The following is a 15491-nucleotide window of genomic DNA, read 5'->3' on the forward strand; positions in this document are numbered from 1 at the left end:
AATCGTGATCATCAATCATGCAGGAGGATGAAACAGTCGAAAGCCTCCTTGAGAGGGCGACCTTTCTAGTCGACTTGCATTAGTGATGCCTCAACTGAATTACACAGGCAAGACTAGAACTGCAAGCTATGAATTGGTTAACTCAAGTGGCTGAAGCTGTGCCTCGGGGAATAGGACAGAATCCGCGAACCCGGTCGATGGACAGGATCATGATACATGGAAAATAGCTGAAGAGTGCCATGGCACTGGATGTATCGCTGTAAAAGTTACCAGTGAAGGCCTCGATTGGTGAAGGAAGAAGAAACAAGAGGCTATCTGCAGAAGCGTGTTACTGGGGTCGTGTTAGGCAGATTCTTACATCTCAAGTGGTCGCCCATTCGACCGATGCCAGTGGCGATGAATCACCCCTGTCTGTTGAACGCTTAAGTTAAGACATGGTGAGGTAAGAGAAGGCGAGATCGGAATGCTCATAGATGAAGATGATGCTGAGATCCTTGTCAGACTGAGCTTTGAGTTTCGATAAGCAAGTGGATGGATGACTAAGGCGTCCCGGGCCGCATGTAAGTGAAGGAAGGCGGGTTACACTAAGCGACTTTCTGGCAGCTAATGGTCGTCACGTGGAAGAAGCAAAGTGAATATAGACTTCTCTCTTTCCTCTAACTGGATCATCAAGTTGAACTTCTTCCATGATGAACAGCCTGGCTAGAGAGAAAACACCACTAGTCCTGTACTTGACATAATACGAGAAACCACCAACCAACAGAAATACCAAGACTTTCTGAGTTCCGCTTGAGAAATCACACCCCCAGGATCGATCAATCATCTAGAACGACATGTCTCCCACTCAGGACTTCAAACTACTTCGCGTCGCGAGCTTAGAGGAGCCATTATGTTGAACTTTCGCACTAGTATCATAGAGACAGGGTTCATTTCATTCCAGGAGGCCCTTCCAATAGCATATACTTGCTTCTTCTGGTCTCAGATCTGCCCCTCCCCTTTACTGCAGGACCTCGCAACCCCCGCCTGAAGCCAATGATATGACCTTGCAGCCAGAGATTCCAGGATGATCACTAAGACAAGGAGGGACTTTCAATCGCTCCATGTCTACGTCTCAAGACCCCTCTCAGCTCCTGCGGCCATGCGCCATGGAACGCCCGCGGGACGCCACAGTTGTCTGTTCTACCTCTCCCAGCAGCGTCGCTGCTTTCATCTGGTCACATAACATCACACAGCCTGGTTCCGAGCTGTCGGTACGGCTTCTAGTTGGATGCCTTGAGTCCCCATGGTTGGCAAGATGGGTAGAAAGCGTCTGTCATCCCGTTGTGCCGTCTCGTTAATCATTGGTGTACTGCATTGTCACTGCTTCTCATTTGTAAAATCCAAGGCTGTTTCTTCAGAAGCCCCCCGCCAAGGCAGAACCCTATATATGAAGCCTGGCCTCCACCATCTTTGGAACCAATATTCACCAAAAGCGATCAACAACTGAGCAAGACTTCCCCGAAGTGATTTGAAGTTACGGAAGTCCTTTTTGTGTTCTAGTTTCGTATCTTGAACAATCTTGGCAGGGCCTGCCGCAGGTTTTCCTGGTTGGATTTCACAGTTCAGCTACAAGGTGACAAGAATATCGTCCCCTTCTTCCAGCAGGACCCTCACACTTAAGATTATTGAGTCACCAACTATCCAGCTGCTTTTACAACACGCATCAGCTTACATCAGTACCACGAGACTGTTTTGCGAAAACAATCTCCTCCATATACATCGACACAAAGGCTATCTCCGAAGCGTACCGTTTTGACAGTCGTATCTGGCATGACGCGGCTGAGAGTCCCAGCAGATAAGCGCAGAAGAGTTGCACAGGCCTGTAACACATGCAGGAAGCGCAAGCAGCGAGTAAGAACAAGAATTCATTCCCCCATTAATTCGTCGATTTTCTTTACCAATGCACTTTCTTTTCATTCTATCAGCAGACTTCATGTTATCCTTGATTCCTTGCCACAACAACTCTAAGCTATAGAGTGTCCTAATCATAGGATGCATGGTCTCGCAACTGGTGCAGCTACTCTCGGATGGTTTCCGCTGTAGACTCTTACCCCTGAAACATCAAGTCTGTTAGCTAGGCTTCATATGGTCCGCAAATAACTGAATGGCAAAGGATATACTAACATAACTTCATCATATAGTGTGATGGCCTTCGTCCTTGTAAATTCTGTCGAAAACGAGAAGCGGACTGCGAATACAGGAGTCGTACAGACTCAGTATCATCGAGTGAATCTCCTCGTTCGCTATCCAGGCAAAGCCCTTATAGAGAGCGTTTTAACCCCCCTGAGCTTTCTGGCGTGCCGGATTCGAACCATGATGCATCCAACCAGGAGAGCCTTGAGAGATCAGTCACCCCAGATTTTGATTTCAGGTTTCGAATTGTTTCGGTTTCTGGATCCGAAGAAATCAAGATACCTGCACACACTTGCATGCTGCTAGATTGTCAGAATCGGCTCTGTGAGTCTATTGGCTAATATAGAGTGATTTGATAATTGTTACTAACATTTCTAGCATTTGTTGGGCGTTCTACTGCTCACTCTTTCATGCACCATATCAGGAACACTATCGAGAAACGCGATGGCCCCTCAGAATTCACAGCAGATAGCAATTGGAGCGGCCTACCGGAAAGACTTCCCGTGACCCCTAGGATGCAAACCTTTCTCCCCTCAAGTACAACTGCGAGTTTAATCGAGTTCTATTTCAACCATGTTAGTCGATTTTTTACTCGAGAAAGAAGAAACGGGCTGATATTGCAATAGGTACGGAGCTTCATCGACATCGTAAACCCAGAAGCGGTGAGCCTGACATCGTATCGATTTCAGAATAACCCGAATGAGATTCAGGGACCCGACCGGTGCATTTTCTGTTTGGTTCTAGCAGTTGCGCTCGCCCTGGATCCCGGTGATTCAGCACACTCACCAAACCCAGAATTCAAACACCAGCTGTTTGCCATAGCTGAAGGGCTGGTCCACCCAACCCGTACATTCGAAAGATCCCAGTACCACGATGACGTCCTTTGGCCCCTCCAAGCTCTCGCTTTGATGTCTTTCTTTATGTTATCTGTTTCCATGAGGAATACTGCGTACGAATATTGTGGCAAGTTTCATAACATTTATGTGCAGACTATCGAGGCTAACAAAGGTTCAGGCCGAGCTGTTCGAGTTGCCTACGCCCTTGGGATCCATCGAGGCCACGAGTCTGAGATCAACCAATTCCCCGCCAACGAAGAACTCAGAGTTCTACGACGGAACGTTTGGAGGAGTTTGTTTGTTCTAGACAGATTTCTGGCTGCATCGTTAGGAAGACCGTTCGCCATCTCCGATAACGAATACTCCGAATCCTCCCTTAGACCACCCAACCGACCAAGCAGTCCCAACAAAGTTCCGAAAAGGGACATGCTCGATCCCGCTATTGATGCATGTTTAATGATTGGTCATGTTGTGAACAACATTTATTCATGTGACAAGGTCGCGATTGAGGTTCCGAATCAGATGTTAAGGTACCTGGAAGCTCACCCGAGTTTCCAAAATGATGGATTCTTTACGACGAGCAACTTGATACCTACAGTATCGCAAATTCACATGCATTTACTTGGCTTCTACGCTAATATCCTCCTCTGTCGCCCCTTCTTCCTTTTATCCTTCATGGGAACAAAAACCTCGGATGGGATCGAGACACAAATCAATAGATTGTCTGAAAGATGTGTGTCTCAATCATTTCAAGCGGTTGAAAAAGTGAAAGGGGGATTTCGTGCAAACCTGTTGCGTCATTTTGACCCCCTTGCTCTGTAAGTCTGCTGCATATTGTCGACGTTGAGTATTCACTTATAAAAGCGCAGTTATTTATTATTTGAAGCGGTGCTTGTCTTGCTTAGCAGCACTTATGCAGATATCTACGCTCGGGAGGAACACTTGTCTTTGGTAAAAGACGCAATGTTCATCTTCAAGACATGGTATGCATCAAGCCCTTATGCAGAACAATTCGCCTCCAAGTTGGACTTGTTTCGGCATGAAGTTGAACGCCAAGAACAAGCGAAAGCTATCAAACAGGCTTCAAGGAGACAGGCTCACCGAGTTAAGCGCGAGCCGATGACAACCTGCGAGCCTAGCCAGTATCGCTCTCCATTCCATCCAATGCCTCCCGGTAGTTTGGTATCTCCATGCGATAGCCGTCGCGGGTCAGGGACCGCAACTCACACTATGGTCAAACAAGAAGCCGATGGGTACTCGGACTCTTTGACATCAAGACCCTTGTTCTCGCCCACCGAGTTCAGCATGGCTCAATCTCAGGCTTTTGCCAAGTATTCGCAAAGTTCACAGTTCAGTGATCATAGCATCGACACGGACTAGTCTGTCTTGAGCGTTCTTCAAGGTCCAAATTGGTCCGTCCTCGGTCGCCTGGCAGCCCAGGCATACAATGGGCCACTCCAAGTGGTTCATTCGCGGGAAGGGACAATAGTCTAACGCAGCCAAGCAAGTGAGAGAAAACATGAGCCTGGTAGGAAGAGATCTGGCAGGCAAATGAAGATAGTTCGGTAAAAGCGGATGAGCTTAACACTTGGCATAGGAGGAAGGATTGTTAGTGTGCTGGATTGGGAGGCAGATGTCAAATACGGCATGCTAGCTTAGTACTTTTCTGAGATGGAATTCAGGGACATCTGTTACAGACTTCAATTACAAGCATGTCTAGGTAGTTGATATCTCACTCAACACCTCGAAGATTTACCTACAGTTCAGGAGCAACTACTGGCTCTGCATTGAATAAATTCAGCTCCTGACCCATAAAATTGTGATATATGAGTTAGAAGTGATTCCCTAACAGTTTGAGACTTTTGTCGCTGTGCCTTTCGTATTGGCAGACATCATTTTGCTTCTTCATCGCAGTGCAGTACCATCCACTGCTGAGTACTAAATGATTACATTGGAAGTCAGTCTACTGCACAATGATATGATTTCACATCAAATATCGACTAAGAGATAAGAGACAACAACAAGAGCATATGATCTTCAGCAACGCCCACCAATACCGATCATAAAGGTGAAACCCGGTGAGTTGAAAAATGACTGGTCGCTGTTTAGCTCTAAGGGTATATAATGCAGCTAGTACAGTACCAAGACGCTATTTCAGCTAATGTTCCGCATTACCTGGCGCATGAATACATCTTTTTAACAATGTTTGCTTGATACATCATATTCCTTTACGATTCTAGATTGCAATTTGATCGCCACCTTAGGCTAAATGTGATGTTTGCATACTATTACATGCATGTTTGCTCGATAGTATTCGCAACGAATCATGCGATGTAACAAAAGAGGAAATATTTGGAGTAGTTTCGGTTCCCGGTACATGGATATATCCCTTCTTCAAGCCACATAACGCACGCACGAAATGCAAGACTGCGGCACTTTTGCCCGGCAGGCAATGCAATGCCATGCCATACATACAGCAGTACAGTCCAGTCCAGGTCCTGCAGGTGTCTCAGTTTCTCAAGTTTGCGGGCGGCGGGCTTATTGTCCATCTGCGTGACACGCGCCACGTTGAGTCTGACTGGTTGTTGAGTAAATACTCTGAGATAGCTCTAAACAGTAAGAGTCAATATGTCTCTGACCGATAAGTTGCATTCAATGGTTCTGTAGATGCATCAGCCACCAACGAATCTAACAAAGTATGCACTTCTGAATACAATAGTTCCTCTCATATGCACCTCTTGCATCACCAGTTCCCGGGCCCGAATTGTTCTCCCTCCGGTACATGAGTTTGTATCGCTGTCCCCTGAACATCCATCGTCGAAGTGACAATATTGTTTCCCCACCAGCTTGGCGGATCTACACCATGCAGCGTAAAGGCGAAGAAGATGAACAACGTCGCTAGGGCGAGACCTAGATCAAGAGCCGACGACGTTAGGAAGTTGAGTCTGGTCCACCACCTGAAGTGGCGCTTCTTGATCCAGAACTGAAATACGAAGCCAACGATGCCCCACGAGAGATAATTCAGCGGTGTTGCAGGCGGGATCGCCCCTGCACCTCCAAAGATGAGAGGTGCCATGAGATATCGCACCGGAGACCTAGGCCATCGTTTGGCTAAGACGTAGATAACTATTGGTGTAATGGCACCCAAGATAAAGAAGACGAAGAGGCCGGAGTAGACCTGACCAGGGGAGAACATGCGTGCAGGGCCGAGAAGACCCCAGATGATAGACGCTACATCTCATGTGTCAGAGAACAAAAACGCCCAGTCTTGGCATAACTTACCAGCGAAGAAGACACGACCACCAGGACAGGTAAAGTGATCGACCTGGTGGTGCTTGCAGACGTCAGGGATATTATTAAGAGACAAGTTTAGGACGACGATCTGGATAAAGCACGAGAATGTAGTGGCGACGACTTGAGACAGGAACATAGTGCGAGGGGGGATCTTCATGTAATGTCCGAACTTCAAGTCCGAGACAAAACGAAGTGATTGCGCCCTGGGGTGAGTGTTAGCTAGTTTCGCTCTTTCGGCATTTCGAGGGGCGTGTCTACATTGTGATGTATCCATATGTTTTGAAGCTATAGTAGGTTAGCACAGAAGAGTATTGAAGTGGAGGCCGAACATACATCATTAGGGCTAGAGGTCGACCTGGTTGGAGATATCCGTAGATGAACTCTGTCAGGACGTTCAAACCAATTTGCGTGTTTGTAACAGCTTGAATAATGCCTATAGGGAGAGCGAAGCCAAAAGAGATGGCTATAGCAAGTAAGAAAGCCCACCAGGAGAGGTTAGTTGGGTAGCCTAGCACTGTATAGAATCCAATTAGTAGCATCTGCTTCATTGTCAGTGAACTACACAAGAAGAGGCACTCAACATCATGACTTACAACAGCAAATAGAGACATATACCACCACGTAGGCGCTTCTTTATACTTTCTCATGAGTTTCATGTGAATATCAGGCTTCTCACTTGTGCTGTTTCTCCATTGTTGCCAGATCTGCTTTCCGTTGTGGAGATAGGTGTAGACAACGAGTGACGATATAGCAGCGAATGACAAGCCGTAAGAGATGGCGAAAGTGGTGCTTTCTATGGTTAGTCCTGATCGTCAGTACATGAAGAACTTATCATACCTAATAAAAAGGGGTGAGTAGTTCTTGTACTCTTCTTCATCCAATGTGAAGTCCTTCGTGAGAATTCGTGTGGTGTTGTAGCGAGCCCCTGTGTTGTCGTACGTTCCAGAGTCGCTCATGGGCAAATACTCAGCATACCACGCTCCTCCGTAGTGAAGAAAAGATGATCCTATAACAAAGAATAGAACAACGCCAATGACGGTATTGGCGATGGCATGCCTTTTCATGATTAGCTACGTCTTTCAAGAGCTTCCGTCAGACGTACCACGGCGGAATGAGCGGCGAGCCAACATATCCTGCTATTTGAGTCCAGTCAAAGGTGATAGGAAGAAGCGAAACACCTGTCTGTCCTCCGAATAGCTGATTCACAATAGGATTCTGAGGTGCCATCCAAGTGGCCACAGCAAAGATACTCAGAAATTGGGCCAGGAAGCCTGGAATGAAGTAGTATACAAAGGAACATGCGGTGACAATGACGAACCACTTATACCTGTGCATTCTACCTCCCAGAATGGTAGGATCTGGTGTATCGTTTGTCTCGTACATAGCATTCATGAGAGTTACGCCAACAAGATTCTCGGGCCAGATCATGGATGCAGGATAGACTTTTATGGTTAGTTGAAGGGCTAGTGTGGCATAGCGAGAACTTACCCAAGAACTTGCGTAGCATTCCTGCAATACCATATCCCACAGATTGTGTTGATATAGTCAGGAGAAGCTGGAACACAAGACCAAAGTCCTGCTTGTAGAAGATGACCTGTGCAAGGATGATATCCGTAGCATAAGCAACAGAGAATGACACACTGGCCATGACAACGATAATGGCGTGTTCCTTAACATTGAAGGGACCAGGGTTCAGAGTCCACGTTATACCAAAAGTGTTGAACTCCCTGTCAGGCATGAACTTCGCCCAGCCGTGACCCATAGGCCACGCAACGATTTGAGCGATGAGAGGTCCAATACTGATGGATGGTTGGCGGAGAGAAAAGAGAGTATTCATCGAAGCTCCTACAACAACGAGAAGCATTCCTATAGTCCAAGCTCTCACTGTATTGCATGGAAGATCTTCGTCGAAGTTTCTTACCGCAGCCCGAACTTCAGGATAAGGGGAGTTTTCTTCTTCCTCATCGTCTGCATCTTCACTAAGCAAGGCTGCTTCATCACCTGACTCCCCTGAGCCCTTTCGTCGTGTCTCATACTCCTCAGGTAGATTTGGATCCATAAGCATCTCATATTCTGAACCTGCCTCATCGTCGTTGCGTGCTCCAGAGGATGCCCACTCATGGGGGCGATGCTTAAGGTTCTCATTTGAGGAGTCTTCAATCTCAAGAGACGTCGATAAGCGTCCACTGGGACCTCCTATACTTTGGCCGACGGCTTCGGCTGGTAATGCCGACCCTGACTTCTTGCTTTTTGGCATTGTGAGATCTGGTAGTTCTCACTTGGGGTTATCGGTATGTAGGTTGTAGTGAGAAAAAGTTCATCTGGCTAATCGGACGGTATAGTGACCCGATGTGCCACAGTTCAGTCTCAAATAAATCGCCCTTCTTTGTATGAGCGCACTTTATTGAGTGAAATCGATTGGCATCTTATTCAGTTTAGGACACGCAGTCTGAGATGATGGCGCCCTCAAGCCCTAGACATAGACCGGATGTGGTTGAAGAAGTCGAACTAGGACATGTATGCTTTCTTAATGTTTCATAAAGAAGGTTGTCTCTGAGTTGAATGTAAGAGTTTTTGAATGATTGAGAATCGAGGTGTCGCTGAAGTCGTGTCGTTATATGAGGGAGCTGTCCTTTTGTTTGTACCACTTTGTGGCGTCTATTGAGGCTCGGGTCTTCTCATATGCCTGTCAGCAAACAGTAATTGACAACAATTTAAGCTGTTGGTTCAGAACCTCAAACAATCAAAGGAAAAAATCATCCAAATAACCCGAAACAAGTAGAGATCTACTCAGGAGGATGTTGTTCAAGATAAGGTTCGGGAGGATTCCCGTTGAACTTATGAGAGGTACTTCAGACATGCCCCTGTATCAAGATGGCACTAAGCCTGACACGGAAATTCCACTTTGAATAATCCATCGATTTTATACAACATCTACTCCACCGTAATCATTTGAACCTGTATAAATTCACTTGACTTATATCAAGATTTTTGTTCAATTCAACTGTCACCTCTTAACTCTTGTTCTGGAACTACTACTCGGAATGGGTCTACAATGCGTCGCGTTGTAGTGACAGGCCTGGGAGCCACGACGCCCTTGGGAGTTGGCGTAAGGCGAACATGGACTCGTCTTATTAACAACGAATGCGGAATCGTCAGCGTTGCAGATCTCGAGCCTCAAGCACGATGGAAAGAGTTGACGAGCACAGTCTCTGGGTTAGTGCCCAGTGGAGATGGAGAAGGACGATGGAAGGCATCAGATTGGGTCAATGCAAATGAGCAAAGACGAATGTCCAAATTTACACAATATGCTATCGCAGCTAGCGATATGGCTCTCAGGGACTCGGGATGGGAGCCGAAGAGCGCAGAGCAGCAGGAGGCTACCGGTGTATGCATTGGAAGCGGTATTGGAAATCTAGACGAGATCTACGAGACCAGTTTAGTGCATCATCAAGACGTGAGAAGGCATTCAGTTATCGTCGAATCTATGCTAAATATGTGATAGGGCTACAAGAAGGTATCGCCGTTATTTGTTCCCAAAATTCTCATCAACATGGCCGCCGGTCATATAGCCATGAAATACGGCTTCCAGGGCCCCAACCACACAGCTACCACGGCTTGCACGACTGGTGCACACTCAATCGGAGATGCAGCACGATTTATCACTATGGGAGACGCCGATGTGATGATTGCAGGAGGTTCAGAATCATGTATCCATCCCTTGACTTTCGCTGGCTTCGGCAGAGCAAGATCTCTGTCCACAGCATATAACGATAATCCCGCAGCCAGCTGTCGTCCTTTCGATGCTGACCGCAATGGCTTCGTTGTTTCGGAAGGTGCTGCAGTGGTGGTTCTCGAAGAATTAGAGCATGCCAAAGCGCGGGGAGCTCATATATATGCTGAGATCAAGGGCTACGGCTGCAGTGGGGATGCTCACCATATGACAGCACCGCGGGAAGATGGCCATGGTGCATATCTTGCTATGAAGAAAGCACTCAAAAGTGCAGGCATCAAGCCTTCACAGGTCGACTATATCAACGCACACGCAACAGCAACTCATGTTGGCGATGTAGCGGAAACATCGGCCATCAGGCGGATCATGCTGGGCGAGGAGGGACATCACAAAGAGTCGGATGTCACAGTCAGCAGCACCAAGGGTGCAGTCGGACATTTGCTAGGTGCTGCTGGAGCTATTGAGGCCCTGTTTTGCATTCTAGCCATTCATGAGGTATGTAGCCTCCGCAGCAGCGAAGACGCATTTGCTGACTATTTCCAGGGAGTGGTACCAGCAACATTAAACCTACAGAAGCCAGACGTGGGAGCTGACTTTAATTTTGTGCCAAATGAAGCACAAGAGAAGACAGTTGGTGTAGCTGTGTCCAACAGCTTTGGCTTTGGTGGGACAAATAGTTCATTGGTATTTTCCAAATATCAATGATAAAAATGTAAAAATGTAAAATAGCTGTATATCATTGTATTTCTGCTGATCAAATTCCTCTTCCTTCTCAGTGATGGCTTGATTAATCTTCAGCACAGTAAATACAGTGCGTTTCGCACCTTATCACCGAGAGCCGAACCAGTCACAAAATTTCAGATTCAACTTACTAGCTTAGGATCCAAGGGTCCATGACGATAACACTCCAAGTGCCTCCCATTCCGCCTTGCCCAGGCCCTTCACGCCAAATCTCCCTATCGAACATACTCTCACAATGAGCATGGCCTGCGAGACATGTCGAACCCAGGCCCGGACCGTCCTCCGGGCTGCAATGCGAGCCGGCGCATCACGAGCCGCTGCACCGACGACGAGGAATTTCCTTCCGCCCGCTGCGATGGCTACTCGACGACAGTTTAGCAACACGAGCTCGAGGAGTCTTCTCAAGGGTATTGGAAAGTCTATGGCGGAGCCGTATCGTGTGTTGGGTGCGACGGAGCAGCTTTTCAAGGCTTCAGCGAAGGCGGCGGATTATCATATCACTGAGAAGGAGAGGAAGGATGATCAGGTGCAGCTTGCGGAGGATGGTGAAGAGATTGGACACTCTCTGAACCCTGATAGTCCCTGGCATCACAGTACGTCTTTCTTCAACCTCGAGGCGTCCGTCCCGTGCTAACTTTTACAGCCTTCAAACTCCCTCCAACCTTCAGCACCTGGTCCCACGTAACCATGCTTCACCTCTACCTAATCAACACCCGAATACGCTGCTTCGACCGCGAGGGTTTCCAAAACTGGCAGCACCAGCTCACAGACCACTTCTTCTTCGAGTGCGAGAAAAAGATGCACATCGACCACCACATCACATCGAGCGCCCTCCGCCAACGATACCTCAAGGACATTTTCGTTCAGTGGCGCGGTCTCCTGCTAGCATACGACGAGGGTCTTATCAAGGGTGATGCAGTGCTAGCAAGCGCCATTTGGCGAAATCTGTTCAAGGGTGCTGCTGATGCGGATCCCAGAGCTCTGCTTGCTATTGTAGGATGGATGAGATCGACATTGTTGCAGTTTGAGGCTGTGTCGGATAACAATCTTCCTGCCCAGTTACCGGCGATTATGGCTAAGCCGGTGGATGTGTTCTGGACGAGGTTGGAGAAGCAACTTGGTGGACAGCAGGAGGATAGTCTTCCTGCTAAGGAGGTGAAGGAGGAGCCTGTATCAACAGAGGAGGCAGCCAAGGTTTCAGCGAACTAAAGCGTGAGAGGAAATTTTGTACTATCAGATGGATGTATGTGTTACATGACAAAAAATAGAACGGGCGGGCTGTATGAATAGGGCACTGGATGAGGGTATTTTCTTAGGCATGACGGCTGTGTATGAATAATCCCCTGATGATGTTCCATCTCATATGCATATTCTTTTGTTGTGATTTCCTCTGTATGCTCAACTAATCACGCTTCTCCCACATTTGAAACTCATACTTTGTGCCAGCTTCTTCTTGACCACCCTCTTCAATCTCTTCACCTGTCCACTCCTGCAACTCCTCTCTAGATTTCCTCTCCCATGATCCATCCTTCAAGTCGACAGGGAAGAATGTATCACAGTCAAAATCACGCTCAATGCTCGTTAGAAGAATCCGTCGCGCTTCGGGCAATTTGAGAGCGGCGTCATAGATCTGCGCACCACCAATGACGAAAATACGGCTGACGTCGCTATGAGTGCGGGCATATTGAAGAGCAAGCTCAAGAGATTGAACTCTCACGGGTCCAGAGGGCTCAACTGTTTCGGGGAGCTTCGAGGGTGCGGAGCGGGATATGACAATGTTGAGTCGGTCTTTGAGAGGGCGGAATTTGGTGGGGATCGAGTCCCAGGTTTTGCGACCCATGATGACTGCGTTGATGGACGATGATGGGGCCTGATCGAGTTAATACAATGATTCTCATGGTCTTTTGGATATAGTGATAAGGCAGCGATGTATAGCTAGCAAGGTAAGGGCAATATATACCTGTGGTGGTACCCGAGTTGTGACGCGCGCAAAGTACTTCATCTCTTTGCGTAGACCTTGCCAGGGCATTGTTCCATGGAGGCCAATGCCCATGTTGCGCGTGGCCGCGACTATGAGATTCAATTCGATAGACTGCATTATTCAAGATGATGATGATGAATCTGTGAGGTTAGAGGTGGAGGTTTGATGAGGCTTAGGTTGAGTGGATTTGTGTGACGGTGATAGTACTAATGACACCTGAGACATGGCATGACGATATGTCACATCTTTACTGAACATATTTCATTTTGCTTATGCTTAATAGTCATAGTTCGCATTTCTTTCCATCTGCAATAAATTCTCTCTTCATTGTTGGTACAAATCCAGTTCCAGGCTTATATGACTTATTTCATTTAACCACCAAGCTTACCTATCAAGAGAGACTACCCTCACAACTTTGATGGAGGCAAAATCTCAATATCCTTGAAAGGAACTCCCAAAAACCGATAAATATGGTTGAACCTGCAAAGTTAGTTTCTCTTTTGCTTTTTACCACATTGGTGACTTACCTGTCACTTCCAAAGAAAGCCTCAGACTTGCCATCCTCGCGGGTCACAATCAACCAAGGAGCTCCAAAAGCACCCTTCTGAACCGCTTCACCGGTAAGATCTTTGACCCTGTCCTTCATACTCTCTCTTCCGTTCATAATCTTCTCAACATCTTCATCAGAGAACAACTTCTTGCCAGTTCCTCCATCAAGCTCATCCGTCGCTTCCTTGAGAGCTGCAATGAGCTTCTCGTCCTCAGCAAGGTTGACATGAGGAGGCAGCCAGATCTTGTGGAATAGATATCGAATTGCCGCGAGATAGGTAGACTCTGGGTAGTTCTCCTTGATAAAGTGCAGAGCGCGAAGCGGTGAGACGGTCTTTGCGATGGCAACAATATCAGGTGGCGAGCCTTGATAGGGGACCCCAAGACGCTCAGCAGCGCGGAATGAATCTCTGGCAAGGTATTTTCCCTTGGCCTTGAGCACCCATGGAGGACGGTTTCCTGATCTTTGTAAGATGAAGTTGTGGTAAGTGGTTCAATATAGTTACCTGATGTCTGCATAATGCCGCCCAAAAAGACAGGGATGAAACTATGAAAGTCAGCGAGTTGCTCAAAGATATGGATAGACTTGAACATACTTCACTTTAACTCCATGAGCAGCAAGTTTGCTCATGTTCTGTCTCAAGTCTGCATATCCAACATAACTGTAGAAAGACACTTCAACTTATTAGTCTTGTCGAAGAAATAGGGATATTAGATAACTTACCAATGTCTAGGTAACAGTCGACACGTCCACCCATCTTGGCAACAATGTTTCTCTTTGACGTTATTCAATGAGTAAATGACGAGATGTGTACTTGTAGGTACATTTCAAGACGGAGGATGCTTTATTAAACGGATCTCGGCCCCCGGTCGATGTGGGGTCTTCCCCGTGCCGAGGCTCGGGGAAGATGGAGGTTGGGGTGCATCAGACTTACACCTTTCAGGACATTTGATCTATAAGCAGATCGTCAGTATTTCAACAAGTTCCAAGTAATAAATCTTTTTATGAAACCAATATTCACAATGGTATCTAAGAAACCTGTTGCTCTTGTTGTAGGCGCATCTAGAGGCATCGGTCGTCAAGTCGCCGTCGACCTTGCCGGCAATGGCTATGCTGGTATGTCAAGCTTCACTACATTTATTGCACTTGTAAGGCTAACACTCAAAAGTTGTTGTTGCTGCAAAGACTATCAGCGATCCTTCCAATCTACCAGAGCCCTTTCCCCCAAATCCCAACTCTTCCGCTTCTACCATCACAACAGTTGCTCGCGAGATTACCTCTGAGGGAGGCGACGCTACTGCTATTCAGGTCGACGTCCGCTATCCTGAGAGTATAGATGCTCTTGTATCGAAGACTATCTCCGTAAGTTTACCAAACATGTCTTCGCCTTAAACCCCCTTGCTAACAATCCTAGACTTATGGCCGTCTAGATGTCCTCATCTACAACTCAGGCGCCATATTCTGGGCCCCTGTCTCATCAACCCCTGTAAAGCGCTTCCAGCTCATGCAACGCGTCAATCCAGAAGGACTCTACGCAACGGTTCAAGCTGTTCTTCCTCATCTCCCTTCTTCAGGCCGAATCGTTGTTGTCAGTCCACCTATCTACAGCCGTTTCTTCCGCGGCAAGACAGCATATGCCATGGGCAAGGTTGGTATGAGTGTTCTTACAAAGGGTCTTGCCATGGACTTTGAGCGTGAGGCGAAGAAGGATATGGCTATCACATCTATCTGGCCAGCTGTGGTATGTTGACTCTGACACCTTGAGTTTGCGTTGACAACTGACATATCAGGCTATCGAGTCAGCGGCTACAGAGAAGTTTACGGTCAAAAATCCAGAGGAAGCCAACGATTTACGAAAGGCAACCATCTTCTCCGACGCTATCCTCGAGATCCTCAAAGCTTCTCCAAGCGTCGTGAACGGCGAACTCCTCCTCGACGAAGATTTCCTTCGCGAACACGCAGGAATAGCCGACTTTTCTAAGTACAATGTTATTCCAGGTGCCTCACCACGGAGAATCATGCCACAAAGTCTCCCAGACTTGACTGTAGCAGAGCAAGCAGACGAGGGCAAACGCTACGACAGCACAAAGGATAAATCCAAGCTATAAGATTATTGAAGATCGCTATTTTTTCAGTATATGTAGGGAAAAAGAGACCGTTGTACAGGTAGCTAATAGTACGGAA

General features: G+C 47.2%; 6 protein-coding genes across 6 annotated transcripts; 3 read left to right on the forward strand and 3 right to left on the reverse strand.

Moving 5' to 3' along the window:
* Nucleotides 1–1809: 1809 nt before the first annotated feature.
* On the forward strand, nucleotides 1810–4388 carry BKA55DRAFT_534240 (uncharacterized protein; the record flags this gene model as incomplete). The annotated part of the gene is made up of 5 exons (XM_046189575.1): nucleotides 1810–1890; nucleotides 2181–2496; nucleotides 2551–2747; nucleotides 2799–3826; nucleotides 3878–4388. The coding sequence occupies 5 exons, from the start codon at nucleotides 1810–1812 to the stop codon at nucleotides 4386–4388; spliced, it is 2133 nt and encodes a 710-aa protein (XP_046055282.1).
* A 1363-nt stretch (nucleotides 4389–5751) lies between these two features.
* On the reverse strand, nucleotides 5752–8559 carry BKA55DRAFT_684731 (OPT oligopeptide transporter protein-domain-containing protein; the record flags this gene model as incomplete). The annotated part of the gene is made up of 8 exons (XM_046198683.1): nucleotides 5752–6239; nucleotides 6291–6505; nucleotides 6561–6587; nucleotides 6636–6841; nucleotides 6896–7091; nucleotides 7140–7358; nucleotides 7405–7744; nucleotides 7791–8559. The coding sequence occupies 8 exons, from the start codon at nucleotides 8557–8559 to the stop codon at nucleotides 5752–5754; spliced, it is 2460 nt and encodes an 819-aa protein (XP_046055283.1).
* Nucleotides 8560–9357: 798 nt separating this feature from the next.
* Nucleotides 9358–11985, forward strand: BKA55DRAFT_534242 (thiolase-like protein; the record flags this gene model as incomplete). The annotated part of the gene is made up of 5 exons (XM_046189576.1): nucleotides 9358–9759; nucleotides 9808–10530; nucleotides 10579–10719; nucleotides 10916–11369; nucleotides 11420–11985. 5 exons carry the CDS (start codon nucleotides 9358–9360, stop codon nucleotides 11983–11985), a joined length of 2286 nt encoding a protein of 761 aa, XP_046055284.1.
* A 193-nt stretch (nucleotides 11986–12178) lies between these two features.
* BKA55DRAFT_500405 (dihydrofolate reductase-like domain-containing protein) lies at nucleotides 12179–12874 on the reverse strand (the record flags this gene model as incomplete). Its single annotated transcript, XM_046186752.1, has 2 exons — nucleotides 12179–12646; nucleotides 12737–12874. 2 exons carry the CDS (start codon nucleotides 12872–12874, stop codon nucleotides 12179–12181), a joined length of 606 nt encoding a protein of 201 aa, XP_046055285.1.
* A 290-nt stretch (nucleotides 12875–13164) lies between these two features.
* On the reverse strand, nucleotides 13165–14064 carry BKA55DRAFT_499094 (uncharacterized protein; the record flags this gene model as incomplete). Its single annotated transcript, XM_046186622.1, has 4 exons — nucleotides 13165–13237; nucleotides 13285–13770; nucleotides 13903–13981; nucleotides 14031–14064. The coding sequence occupies 4 exons, from the start codon at nucleotides 14062–14064 to the stop codon at nucleotides 13165–13167; spliced, it is 672 nt and encodes a 223-aa protein (XP_046055286.1).
* Nucleotides 14065–14329: 265 nt separating this feature from the next.
* BKA55DRAFT_499362 (uncharacterized protein) lies at nucleotides 14330–15415 on the forward strand (the record flags this gene model as incomplete). Its single annotated transcript, XM_046186648.1, has 4 exons — nucleotides 14330–14423; nucleotides 14476–14669; nucleotides 14722–15048; nucleotides 15098–15415. 4 exons carry the CDS (start codon nucleotides 14330–14332, stop codon nucleotides 15413–15415), a joined length of 933 nt encoding a protein of 310 aa, XP_046055287.1.
* Nucleotides 15416–15491: the final 76 nt, after the last annotated feature.

Source organism: Fusarium redolens (assembly GCF_020744475.1).
Source record: "Fusarium redolens strain MPI-CAGE-AT-0023 chromosome Unknown BKA55scaffold_2, whole genome shotgun sequence".
Classification (NCBI taxonomy): domain Eukaryota; kingdom Fungi; phylum Ascomycota; class Sordariomycetes; order Hypocreales; family Nectriaceae; genus Fusarium; species Fusarium redolens.